The sequence below is a fragment of the Balaenoptera acutorostrata genome, chromosome 16 (genome assembly GCF_949987535.1).
Source record: "Balaenoptera acutorostrata chromosome 16, mBalAcu1.1, whole genome shotgun sequence".
Classification (NCBI taxonomy): domain Eukaryota; kingdom Metazoa; phylum Chordata; class Mammalia; order Artiodactyla; family Balaenopteridae; genus Balaenoptera; species Balaenoptera acutorostrata.
The window spans coordinates 32,150,345-32,164,395 of NC_080079.1; the positions used below are offsets into that span (position 1 = coordinate 32,150,345).

At 42.3% G+C, this 14,051-nt stretch overlaps 2 protein-coding genes across 2 annotated transcripts in view; both read left to right on the forward strand.

The window, feature by feature from the left end:
- The window catches only part of TM9SF3 (transmembrane 9 superfamily member 3), a 77,560-nt gene extending 71,366 nt beyond the window's left edge, over positions 1-6,194 (forward strand). The window contains exon 15 of the mRNA XM_057530947.1: positions 1,983-6,194. Within this exon, the coding sequence (XP_057386930.1) occupies positions 1,983-2,050 (68 nt within the window). The 3' untranslated portion in view covers positions 2,051-6,194. The remainder of the gene's footprint in view (positions 1-1,982) is intronic.
- Positions 6,195-10,577: 4,383 nt separating this feature from the next.
- TLL2 (tolloid like 2) overlaps positions 10,578-14,051 on the forward strand; it is a 135,743-nt gene continuing 132,269 nt past the window's right edge. The window contains exon 1 of the mRNA XM_007187438.2: positions 10,578-11,009. Within this exon, the coding sequence (XP_007187500.2) occupies positions 10,820-11,009 (190 nt within the window). The 5' untranslated portion in view covers positions 10,578-10,819. The remainder of the gene's footprint in view (positions 11,010-14,051) is intronic.

The following is a 14,051-nucleotide window of genomic DNA, read 5'->3' on the forward strand; positions in this document are numbered from 1 at the left end:
TCAAAATGAATTATCACTATTTTCAAGTGTAGTATAATTATTTCATATTAAAAAATAAATGTCTTCATTGCAAAAATAGGTTTGCTTTGTTTGGGTGGGTTTTTAAAAATATTTTCAATATTTAATTATGGGGAATTTTCAAATATATACAAAAAGAGGAACAGTAATATATATGTAGTGAGTCCCCATGTACCTAACACACCTAACACCTCAGTAATTATCAACTGGTAGCCAATCTTGTCTTATTTATAGTCCCACCTTACCCCGCTTTTTTTCTGACATGAATCTTGGACCTCATGTTATTTAAACTGTAAATATTTCAGTGTGTGTGTGTGTATAAAATGTGCAATGTTTATATACTATATTATAATTATTATATAACTATAATATGTAAGAATGCAGTTATATAATATATAATATTATTTCAGTATATATTCAATATATAAGTATAATTTATTAATATGCTCAAATATTCACTTAGTATTCAAATTTACCCCACACATCCTTATTTCTCTTTTAATACAGTTTGTTTGCATCAAGATCCAGTTTGCTCTCTTTTCCCGTGCAATTATTTAAGAAACTTGGGTTTTGGTTGGTTTGTTTGTTTTAATTCCTGTAGTGTTTTTCACACTCTGGATTTTGCTGATTATATCCCTAAGGTGTTATTTAATGTTCTCTATGTACTTCTTCCCCCCCATATTTTCTGTAAAGTGGTAGTTAGATCTACAGACTTGATCGTACTCAAGAATATTAATACTTGTCCAAGAATACTTAGCAGGTGGTTTGTGAACTTTCATAAGGAGGCACTTAATGTCTGGTTGTCTCTGTGAGGTTAGGAGCCATTGATAATTATTGCCTAGCTTAAATAAGTCATTAGGGGTTATAATATTCTCATTCTGTTGTTCCTTTTATATTTATTAGCTGGGATACTTCTCTAAGGAGAAACTTCCTTTTATCAGCCATTTGGTTCCCTTGAGGTACAGTTTACATACGTAAAGGCAGAAGAGACTTATTTTTTTTCCTTGCATACACCAGTTGGGCAAATAAAAGTTAGTTCAGAGGTGGACAATTAGGTGTATATGTGTGTGTCGTTAACTCATGGAAGATTTACTTTTAGACTTTGAATAATGGGCTTAGGTGGTAAATTCCTCAATCCAGTGGAGAATCTTCTCTATGATATGAATGACCAACTGTCTTGTTTTAAAGATCCCTTAGTATTTGCTGTAAAGAGCTATACAGTTAATTCATTCATTCAACAAATATTTATTGACTATCTTATCATGTGCCAAGTACTTTTTTAGGCCCAGGAGGCAGAAACTTAATTTAACAAAACAGACAAAAACACCCCTGCTCTCTGGTGTTTTGGGTCCCATTTGAAGCTAATTATTCAAAAACTTGTGATCTACTTACCTGTCTCTCTTATGCATGTCTTCAAATGCCTGCCTTTCTACCAATCACATAGCCTCTACAATTTAAACATAAAAAAAGAAGCCTCCTCCCTAGAGCTTCAAATGGCACTGGGTCGTGGTGCTCAGTCCTTCCCTGAGAGAATCCCCAGTCACTTCTTACTGAATTATCCGTAAGGTATCATATGGTTTGGGGAACATGTTAATATTGTTTTAATGACCTAGAAAAATCTATGCTTAAATTTTAAAAAAAACATGTTTTTTTCATTTAACAAATTTTTGTCATTCTGAAATTATTCTTTATAAGAGATTAATTCATATAGTTCATAATTTCATGTATTAATTGATATTTAATTATAAAAATACTACATCAGGTCAAACTTGGTGTATGACAGTAACAGGTGACTTGCAGAACAAATGACACTATTTTAATAAGTTCAGAGAGAATACTAACAAAAGATGTTATCTTGGAAAAAGAATAACTTTTCAGAGCAGAGGGCATTTAGTGTTTGTTTGTAAATGATGGATACTGCTCTGTATGTATTTGTTTCAAAACATCTTATTTTATCTTTACAGGAGCAATTGGTTACATGGGAACAAGTGCCTTTGTCCGAAAAATCTATACTAATGTGAAAATTGACTAAAGACCCAAGAAAACCTGGTGGAACTTCGGATCAATTTTTCTTTCACAGGGGTGGAACTTGCACAGCAAAAAAAGCGCAAGAAGAGATTTGGGCTTTAATACTGGGTACTTTGTGGGTCTCTCTTTCATGGATGGCTTAAAGTAACATCTATTTCCATTGATCCTAAAGCATTCTTTAGGTTCTTAACTGACTGCTTTCTCCAACTGTTCACAGCAAATGCTTGGATTTTATGCAGTAGGCATTACTACAGTACATGGCTAATCTTCCCAAAAACTAGCTCATTAAAGATGAAACAGACCAGCTCTCTTCAGTGAAGAGGACAAATAGTTTATTTAAAGCATTTGTTCCAATAAAATAAATAGAGGGAAACTTGGATGCTAAAATTACATGAATAGAAATCTTCCTGGCACTAGTGTTTCTACGTTATTGAAAAATGATGTTCCAGAAAGATTAATTTTTTCTCTTATTTTTACTGCCATCGTCAACTTATTGTGGGACATTTTTATATATTGAACCTGGGTTCTTTTTTGACCTGCCTTTTTTTTTTTTTTCCAATTCAACTGCATCCTTTTTTTTTTTTTTTACAGAGAGAATTTAAAAATATTAAATCCTGCGTGTAATATATCTGCTGTCATCTTAGTTGGACCAACTTCCCATTTATTTATCTTAAAACTATCCAGTTACATCTTAATTCCATCCAAAGAAGATACAGTCTGAAGATAGAGGTGTACTCTCTACAATGCAATTTACTGTACAGTTAGAAAGCAAAGTATTAAATGGAGGAGATATTTGTTTTTATTAAACATTTTGTGATTTAGATAAACTACATTTTAACTGAATGTCTAAAGTGATTATCTGCCCCCTCCCCCCAAGTTAGTCTTACATCTTTTTTGGGTTTGAATGAAGGTTTTACATAAGAAATTATTAAAAACAAGGGGGGTGGGTAATAAATGTATATAACATTAAATAATGTAACGTAGGTGTAGATTCCCAAATGCATTTGGATGTACAGATTGACTACGGAGTACTTTTTTCTGATATGATTGGTGTAGAAATGTGTGAATTTGGGTGGCTTTTTACATCTTGCCTACCACTGCATGAAACATTGGGGTTTCTTCAAAATGTGTGTGTTCATACTTCTTTTGGGAGGGGGGATTGTTTTCTTTGTTTTTTTCCTGAGACTCCTACAGGAGCTGAATTTGTAATTTAGAAACATTTAATTTTGTTAATCCTGTCTGGGGCACTTAAGTAACATCTAAAGCGTTACTGCTTTAGAATGTTAAAATAAAACTTCCTGACCAAATTGTTTTGTGAAAATACATGTGTTTGCAATTTGAAGATATCTTTTCAAAAGGCAATTACTGAATGCAAATTTTTTACTCTACTATAAACCATGCTTTTCTAATACAGGGGACAATTACTTTAAAATCCCCAAACTTGCTTACATCTAGATTATCCAGTACAGTCACAAAGTGAATGAGAAGCCCTTTGAATGAAATTGTGGCACAAAATCTGTTCAGGTTGGTGTACCATGTAAAGTGGGGATGGGTAAAAGTGGTTAGCTTACTAGGGGATGAGCAAATAAAGGTTATAGTTTTCTAAGAGAAGTAACTTTAATTTTGAATACATCTTTCTGGAACGATCCATAATGTGAAGTTTTCCTAGAACCACTGAGTTTCTAGTTTAATAGTTTGCTATGCAGATGACCACCTAAACAAACAATACTGTATATTGGTATTTTTAGAAAGACTCGAAACAGCTGTAATTTAAACCTTAATGTGAAACTCATGCCATTCAGAGTTACATAAGGTGTTTTCATTACAAAATATGTTTCTATAAATTAAGAGACTCTTCATCCTATAATGTAGCATGTAAGGACTATAAAGGGTGAAAAGTTTGATTTCTTACTACTTAAGTATGGCTGACATGAACAAACAGAAATTTGATCAAAAGCTGTAGGTAAATCCTCTTCTCCAAACCAAAATATTATATTAAGTGTAATCTACTGGTTCCTCCATTTTCTCTTTCTTCTCACACCTGCCTTTAAGATCTTATAAGAAAAGGAACTAAAAGTCAGTACTTAATGACTTATATTATGTAACTTTTAAACTATGTGTTAAGTACTTATAAGAACATAGAGTCTGATAGATTGTAAATTGGGTGGCAAGCTTCTGTCTTAATAAAATGAAATATATTTCTCATGAATCTTGCAAGTAAGATGTAGGGTTTTTAAAGAATGAGTGGTTTAGCTGCTTTCAGGTACACCAGTTCTTTTACTAAATTGATCTGTATTTAAAGTCCTTTGGAATCTTCACTGAAAAATAATTTTCTAATTTCCAAATACATTAAGAGCTCCATTAAAATGAGTATAAGTCACCTTGAAAAGTCCTTTAAAAAATAGGTTTTGGTTTATGGCTTCATAGAGGGGCTGGGTGTGTGTGTGTCTCTCTTGAAGAAGATGTAATCCACAAATAGTTTAGCTCCCTAGCTCTCAGTTGTAGAATGGTAAAATATGTTATTTAAGTTAATTAAAGGGTAGGTAGGGTTTTTCCACTCCATAAATGCTAGTTGTCTTTCATTTGTTAACATTTGCTCAACTTATCAGCTGATGCTTTGAACACTCTCAAAAACTGGGGATTTGTATCCGTAAGGACGCTTCTCCTGAAATTTAGGTACATTAGTAAATGACATTGTTAATACATATATCCTAGTACAGGAGTAGGATAAGGTGGAAGTGTAACGGCTGGAAGGGTGGTAAAGCATTCTTTAGTATATCATGTTGGACTCCTAGATCGTGCTGAGTTTGCCCGTAAATTGAGCCCCACGCCCTTAGAATTCATTATATTGTGGTGATTTCTGAACCTAGTGAACGGTATGCTTGAGTGTTTTCCATTGCGAGTGGATGGACCTCTTTCTAAAGGCGGCTGCTGCAAATTCCAGTTCTTCCAAAAGCCCCTTTATTCAGGGTTTATCCACAAATTGTATTCATTTCGATAAAGCTTTTGTTTCCTAAATGTTTATTGATCACCTTATGCCAAATGTCTTGCAAATAAATATTATTTTAAGATTTCCTGAATTTTTACAAATGTAAAAAAGAAAAAAATGTATTAATGTCATTTGTTCAGGAAAAGCTATATACCGAAGGGCTTCTGTATATGAATTCTGGGAAAGAAAAGCCTATTTGTAATCTATACACTGCAGTTCCATCTGGGTTTTAAGTTTAGATTTCAGCGTGTCTTAGTGCTTCATTCTGTTGATTTATTGGAACACATAATAAATAGTAGTAGTGACATACAAGAACACAAGTATTCATTAATGTTTTATATCTTCTTAAAAATTGCATACTTTTGAAGCTGTATTTTAGCAATCAAGATGTTAAGGAGATCAGAGAAGTGAAAATTTATAAAGATTGTTTGGAAGTGTGTATAGAAATAGACTAGATTTAGAGGTAGGGTAGTTCAGAAAGTTGACATATAGCTGCAGAAATTTTATAAAATTTAAATTCAGTATGAGGAATAACTCTTGTTCTCTCCTATGAGCATTTTCTAAAAGCCATCTAATTTGACATTCTCTTTGGAACTGTAGGCAGAATTGTGCAAAGACAAAAGTAAAGTTTTAAGTTTCACTTAAAGTTATAAGTTCTTGTCTCACTGTATTAGGAGATGGAAATAAACTGTTGTGAAGAATGTTTATACCTTGAAGTACTGGTGAACGAGTCTTGCTAATAATTGATAAAGCAGCATTCTGTGCGTTAACTGTAATTCATCAGTTTAGGTCATTTGAAAGTTATAAACATTACAAGTAAGAGCTTAGGCAAGGAGGAAATAACATGGCGTTCTATTTGAAGGACAACAGAGTATCTTTGGAAAAGCAGTCCCACTTGGGATTTTCAACTGTGTCAAACATGAATCTATAAATCCCCACAGAGTACAGACAATCGGTGACAGAGTTGAAAGGAAACAGTTAATGCTCAATGATTACTTCCATTTTTGTACCCACACGTGATTTGTGTAGGCCATATTCCAACTGGCTTAAGTAATAGAAATCCAGTGCAGTATATAATGTATCACATTTGAAGTTCTAACCTAGTCTGTTAATCTAACTGAAGTTGGATTTTTAAAAAGTAATAAAAAGTTAAATGTTCTTCCCTTGGATGCTTTATTTATTTCCTTTTTGAAACAGATGAACCAAGCATAAGGGATAACCCATTATTATTGGCACGCATATGAAGAGATTACTAATAGCTTTCCACAATTAAATAAAGCAGGGGTCAGCAAACTTTCTGTAAAGAGCCCGATAGGAAATATTTGAGGCTTTGAGAGTTGTACAGTCTCCGTAACAACTGCTCTACCATTGTAGCACAACAGCCATGGGAGAAAGTACATCAACTAATGAGCATGGCTGTGTTCCAGTAAAACAACAAAAACAGCCAGTGGGCCATAGTGGGCTGACCCCTGAAACAAAGGATTTAAAATTTGAGATTTGGTTTTTTCCCCCAGCTTTATATTTTGAAAAAAAAAAAAAAGTACAGAAAATGGAAAGAATGGTACAATGAACAAGGTTTGTCTTTTTAAGAAATGATTTTTCTCTTTTATTACCATTCCTTTGACTTTCTTTATATACAAACTCTGACTCCTGCATTCAAACCCCATTACCCCATGCCTGTCATTCTCCTGATTGGTAATGCATTGCATTTGTCTAGTACTTATTACTGTTTCACAACAATTTCACATATGTTTTCTCACAACTATCCTGTGAAGCTGATAGGGTAGACAGCTACATTTTATAGGTAAGAAACTAGAGCAGCTAAAGAGTTTCTTATTTTTAGCCCAGAAGTAATCAAAATTAGGGTCCTATTGTCTTGACTGGTGTAACTGTAAAATGGGGATATCACCTCTCCAGCCTATGGAAGAGATAATATTGGAAATATTGTCATAGAGATCATACCGGAAATGAGTGTTCTATACCAACGGAAGGGATTATTTTTATTGTACTACATCAAAATTAGTGGTTAGTTTCTGCAGGTCTATTTGTACTTTTTTTTCATCTTCGGTTTTAACTAGGTATTTAAATTATTGTCAACCTCCTTGGTTCTTTTCTTCTCTTGATTTTATTACCAGACTCAGTTGACACGTATTATACTTGGCAATTCCTGTTAGCCAAATAGTTATATTGGTGCAAATTTGAGTTACTTTTGATCTCTTTAGTGAACACTTTTTTGTCTGATTAGAAAACTAGGAGTATAAAGGAATCTGCTATACAACCACCTTCTGGATTTCAAAGTGAGAACTTTTATTAAATAGCTAATCTACAGTTTAACATTAGAAAAGGGGGAGGGAATAAGCTTGCATTGGGACACATGGAGTCAACGGTGGTAATGTAGTCTACAAACGTTTTTAAAGTTATTTTCAAAGTGTTGCATGCTTAAAGTGATAGGAGTTTCAAATTTTTAAAATGGAGGACATGGTTGTAGGGAGAACTTGATGTAAGTCATTTAAACTGGCCAATGTTGCAGTTCTTAGTGGCTCAGTCTAAGCCACTAAGATTATGGGACTTAACCTTGGAGGTCACTGAAGGGAAGAGAGGGTCTAGAGAGTAAGACGTGGAAGGCGCTTTCCAAGTTAGAGTTGGTCAGACGGGTCTGCTGCAGGCTAGAGACCCAGAAGGGTAGGAAAGACATAAATAGGTAAGTGTCATAGGTGTGGTAGCTGCAGTAATGGTGGCATGAAGATGCAGGCTGTGTGGTTATGAAGTTGTCCCCGGCAAGGACATGGAGGTGTGAAGCAGCAAGGCCCTGTTAGGATGACTGCAAAGTGTTTAATGCAACAAGAGTGGAGAGACGGAGGTGGCAAGAGCCAAGGCTGGAATCCACGTGGAAGGACGGCCTGGCGGTGGATGGAGGACCTGACGTGCCACCCTTACGGGCTTGGGTAGAGGTTTCAGAGAGACACAGAAGGTTTTCAGCAGCTGCTAAAAATTGTAACTATTAAATATTTTTACAACTCAAAGTACCTTCTCAGTGGTCAGTTAATGTAAACTAAGAAATGAACCAGCAAATGAGAGTGCCCGCTTTACCCTGGAGGTTCTGCTCCCTGCCTTGGAGAAGATGGTGTATAGTAACCTGGAAAGGCACGAGGAGGAGAAAGTGGCCTCTCTGGAGTAGGTAAGGAGGATAAAACTTGGTAGGTGTGGAGGCATCTGAGAGCTGCTGCAAGAGCCGCGTCACTCGGGGCATAGGGGTAGAGCTGGAATGAGTTGAGTGGAGGACAGACATCTGACTAAAAGGGGGGGAAGCTTGTAATGACTTCCACGTTTCCACGGGACCATGAGCTATGGGGGAGGAAACCCACAAATTATGAATGTGATCATGGAACTGAGTTGAGCGGCTTTAGATCACAAAGCCTTTTATTCTAAATCTATCTTTAGTTTTTTCGTGGGATTTAAAAGATACATTTTAAAAGTTATTTGAACCCCGATTAAAGTTGAAAATATAAAAGTGGTGAGTGAAATCAGAAACCATAGAACTGAGAAGAAAATATTAACCATCCCTTTCAATTGTTTCTATCTAACTTTTCTGTACTATGACTCAAATAGTTTGTTGATTTGTTTGATAGCCTTTAAAATAGCATTTAAACAGGGCTTCTGACATAAAACTGCCGTTTGCTCATCCCGGAGCATGACTGTCTTCAAAATATTTGGGCGAAGAGTGTTGGTGAGAAGCCTGGCAGCTACTCATGAGGTGGAGATTAGAGGCAATAAAAGCTCACAACCTCAGTGTTTGCCCAAGAGGTTGCCTGTAATGTCTATTTTCCGGAGGAATTCCCTGCTAATGAGGAGGCCAGTTGGCTGTTTGCCTAGTGCCATCTGGAGACCTGGAAGTGTCACAGAAGTTTGTTAGGCTTTTGAGCTGTTGACTTTGTGGACTTCTTTACTGACAGGTGGTGACCTTCACTGGGTTGAATGCAGAGACCTATGGCGTTGGGTTTGACTCCTAGTGTTCAGGCAGAATGACATTCAACCCCTTCCCACACCTATTTAATGGCCACTTGGCCTTCCCTGCCATTTGGTGACATCCATTCCACCCACACACCCACCCCAGATTACTTCCTCCTGTCTGTCAGTTCTTGCCCAATCTGGCTCCATCCTGTATGTGCCCATTTGATGAAGACTTAGCATGAAGCAGGGTCAACTTGCATTTCTTAGGGCCCAGACAAAATATCCAGTAGCACCCGTCCAGTGGTTAACTTTTAAATCTTTACTGGTTTGAAGGACTTGTTACCCTACTTACTAGATGAGAAGACAGATGATCATAATGCAAGAAATTCGGAATCCTGTGTAAAGCCTAGCTCGGGGCTCCCTGTCAGCTCTTTTGTCATTAGTGGATGTGAAACCATATGAAAATCTAAAAGGAAAGCTCAGTCCACTTTTTTCTGCTTGCAGTTTAAATGAAAAATGATTCTACTGGGAGTGATGCTGAAAATCTCTACACATTGGTGTGTTTTACTTCATGATTGGGGCCATTTTGCTTGCATAGAAAGGTCTCTGAAAAGTCTCTCTGTAATAGTACTTTTTATGTCTATAAATCGAAATGGCTCATTTCTAACAATTTTTACATTTAAGGTACAACGTAGGAGAGGTTTTCAAATAGCTCTTGATTATTCTCTTAAATTATTTGGGCATATGTTTTTAATTGGCACAAAATTAACCAGACTTCAGAAATTGGTCGTTTTTATTCAATCAAGTTAATGGTGAGTGGCTTATTTAATAAAACATGTCTGTAGTTTAACACAAATAGCACGTATAGCTGTTTGTCAATCGTTTTGCCTATTTGAAGCATCTTACACTGTTTTACTAAAGGATGGGGTCACCAAGAGGGGAAGTCCGTCATTTTAAATCATCCTTCCCTAAGCCACTCAAATCACCAGCCACACGTTAGGCTAGGTGGGCGCTGCAAGCAAGCGCCCTTCACGGCTGGACGAGGGAAGTTTGAGAAAGCTGAGAGGAGCGTAATCCTCGATTTTTTTTTTTTTTTCTGCGCCGAAAGCAACCAGAGAGAAGATTCGCTTCATCCCTACAGAGAAACGATTGTACGAAAAGCACATAGTGATTTGGTATCAGGGATCGCTCGCATCGGGTTCCTGGTCCTGAGCTCAGAGCTCTAACCACTGCCTCCTGCCTTCACCCACGTGTGCATCGGGGAGTTGCAAAGTGAGTTTTCAGAATACAGCAAGGCGGGAAGTCCAGCCCTGGTCTTAAGGAGCAGCGTTTTGGGGGGCCGGAGGCGCGGTGGCGCCCGGAGAAGGGCTCCCTCGGCTCTGGGGCAGCGCGGCTGGCCCAGGGTCCTTGCCTTCAGCCTGTTCACCTCGCTCCCCTTCCTCCGAAGTTGCGGAGGTGCCGGGAAGAGGAGGGGCCTCGCCTCGGGCGCCCGAGTGATTGGCTGCCCGGGGCCCCTGGCGAGGTCTGTGCGGTCCAGCCCGGGTGGAGAGGGGCGGAGCGGCCACTGCTCCAACCACCGCCGCCACCGCCACGGTCGCAGCCGCCGCAGCCTCGGCCGCCGGGCAAGTAGCTCCGAGCGGCTGCTGCTGCCTGGGCGCGCCGACGCGGACCGGGACGCCGCGCTCTGCTGGTTCCACGCCCGAGCCATGCCGGGCAGCCGCGCGTAATCGCCGCTCCCGGGTCGCCGCCGACCCGACCCTGTACACCGTCCCCCGCTAGGGCCCAGATTTCGGTGCTCCCAACTCCCTCGGTCTTCGCCGGCCCCTCGCAATCATGCCCCGGGCTACTGCGCTCGGGGCCCTTGTGCCACTGCTGCTGCCTCTCCTGCTACTGCTGTTGCCGCTGCCCCGCGACGCCTGGGGGCTCGGGGAGCGCTCGGACGCCACCTGGGACTACTCGGTGCTGGAAGGCGAGGAGAGCGCGGAGCAGCAGCTGGAGCATTACCATGACCCGTGCAAAGCCGGTAGGTGCCACAGCCGCCGCCGCCGCCGGGGATGTCCGGCAGAAGTTTGTCTTTGAAATGCAAATGAGGTGGCGGGCAAGCCAGCTCAGCCGTCTGGGGGGCGGGTCTCCCCTCCCCCCCGCCCCCCCGAGATCCCTCGAGCTCCCCGGGAAAACAATGCCCCAGAGGGACTGCTTAAATAACACTCCGACTGGGACGTCCGGCCCCTGGTTTGCGGCGCGCACAGGGTGGCGGCCGCGGGAGCGTTCCCAAAGCGAATGAGGGCGGGTGCCCGAGGCCGAGAGGGGGCCCAAGGACTGGGGCGGGCGCCGGAGTCGCCTGACAGCCAGGTGGTCAACACAGGCCACCGTCGGTCGCGCTGGGCTGGAGCAGAGGAGCGGGAGCCGGGCTGGGCGCGGCGTTCTCAGGCTCACACGATGTTGCTGGCTCCGATTTCATGGCATTTGTAAGTTTCACGCAAAGTTTCCCAAGATCTTGTGGTTACTCTTGGGAAGAGAGTATAAAAAGCGAAAAGCTTCACAGCAGGCAAAAAGAAAGAGGTAGCCGAGGGGGAATGTGTATGACTCAAGTTGCCGCACACTTCCCTGTAGCCCCCTCAGTGTGGTCGCGCCTGGGGGTCTCCCTGGGCCGGCGGAGATGGAAGCCGTCAGGTGCTCTAATCCCGCCAGGAAGCCGCGCCCCGGCACGCGGGGGTCTTTCTGGAGCGGGGCACTGCAGCTCCCGCTTCCCACTAACCACCAACCCGCTTGTGTGTCCCAAGGGGAGCAGCTTCCGAGCCGGAATAGTTGAGGCGTCAGCCCCAGAAGGGCCCAAGCGCATGTTCCAAAGAAAGCCGATGGGTCTGGGACAGTTCCCAGCTGGGACAGAGGGATACTCACGCCCCCGAGAGCGGACGGTCTCAGAAGCCCGCCGAGCGGCTCCTGGTGTTTAACTAGGCAGGGTCCGGCCGCTTCACTCGGCGGCCCGCAGAGAGGAGCGGACCAAGGGAAGCTCGCAGCCTCCATCTGCAGAAGGGCAGGGTGCTTTACTTCCAGTTGATGAGGGAAGTGCCGTGCATGAGCCAGTGTGACCCCGTTCCCTCACTCCCTGGAAAACTCTAGTAGCCTCAGTTTCCTCATCTGAATTAGGGACAGTAATTGTAGGAGGACTCAGATAATCTATGGGGAAATTCTCTGCCAATGGAATAATTGTGATGACACTGTAATTATTTGTGTTGTTGCTGCAGCGAGTGTGGTCTAGGCTGGGGGTTGGGCAGGTCAGAACTGGGTGAAGTCTGGGGGACACCAGGTTACTGGGAGGCCAGAGGACCTAGGAGAGTGTGAGACTTGAGAATCTTGTGAAGGTTGAGGATCATACCAGGTCTGAGGGTCCTGGGCTCATGCTGCAGGAAGATTCCTCCAGTATAGCCATCTATTATTGCTGTACCTTGTGGGGCTTCTGAGTTGGGAAGGAGGGCGGAGTTGATTCCTGGCTAATTTGAGAGAATATCAGCAGGTAGTACGCCCTGACTAAGGTATCTCAGTTCCTCATGGGACCTCGGTCCTGACCGGGTTGAAGAGTCTCTGGAGCACTGAATGGTGCCCTTGCCTGAAATGAGGGGCACTGGGGCTGCAAAACTGGGATGGGGGCGAAGTGATCAGCCATCACCTGCACCTGTCAGGTCCTGGACTTTACTGGATGTGACCTGGGGCCTCTGGGAGGCAGCGTGGGCAGCTGGGGCCTGGGCTGGGACAGCAATCAGTGCGTTCGGGAATGTATCGAGCACCTCTGGGATGCTGGGTGCTGATCTAGGGCCTGCGAATCCCGGTGAAAGAGGCATAGGTCCGTCTGTGAGGGCTCTCCAGCTCCTGGTCTCAGCCTTGTGGAATAACACTAAAGCAGGTTTGCCTGTTGGGGCCTCATTTTTCTCCAATAATTTTGGAGAAAATGCTAGATAACCAGGGCATGCGTGTTCTGTGACTCTTCACAGACAGGACAGGATGGGCAGCAGGGCCGGAGAGTAGCTGTATGGTTTCAGCCAGCTCCATTCATCCTCCGCAGCCATCCTCCATATTCCCAACCCCTTGACCTCTCCCTCATCCATGCTGATGCTGAGAGTGACCAGAAGAGGGCGATGGCAAGGGAGACCTAGGGGAAATGTCACATCGGTCTACTCATGCTTCTGGAAATTCCCTGAGCAAGGGAACCGCCTTCTGGAAGGACAATAAGCAGTTCACCAAGGACTGGAGACTCAGTGTAAGAAAGTGCCTCTCGGCTTGCGGGGAGCACTGTCTTTCCTGGTTCCATATTCAAACCAAACCTTAAGGGGCGGCCTTTCCTCCTATCCCAGTCACATGCTAACTCCCTGACTCCTCTAGCCAGAAGTCCTCTGCCTAGGACCTGCCTCAGGGCTTTGAACCTAAAACACCTCCCACCTGCCCCTTCTTGAGCTGGGGCGGGGGCGGGGTGTGTCTCCATTCTGCTGTGGATGCAGAGTGCAGACGGAGAGTCTGGGGTCTGTTCCTGACCTCTCAGGAGCTGTGTACCCTGGCAAGCCCCTCCTCTCTGGCCCTTAATTCCTCATCCATAGAGTGAAACTGTTGGACTAGTTAGGGTGGCAAACTGACAGGTCCAGGGAGCTGGCTCCCTTAGTCCACATCTGCCATCTTGCCCTGCGCCCTCTTCACTCCTTGTGGGCACTTGAGTTTGTGCCCCTGGCCCCTTCCTTCTCAGTCATCTATGGTTCTATGACCTTTGCTTCCAGCTCAGGATCTCAGAGGCTGAGCAAACGGGTCAGTGTTCTGTCATTTACAGTTTTACCATTTACACATTTTACTATTTACTCTGTCATTTACAAACTGTGTGTGACCTTGGGCAAGTCACTGAATTTCTCCATGCCTTAGTTTCCTCATTTGTAAATGAGGATGATTCCCAACAGATTAATGTGCTTAGGACAGTACCTGACATATAGTTAAGTACTTTATAAACAGATTTCCTAGAAACTTGTGAAAGAACATCTTCATGCTGACCTTTGAAATAAGTTTTAAGGTGTAAAATTTAAAT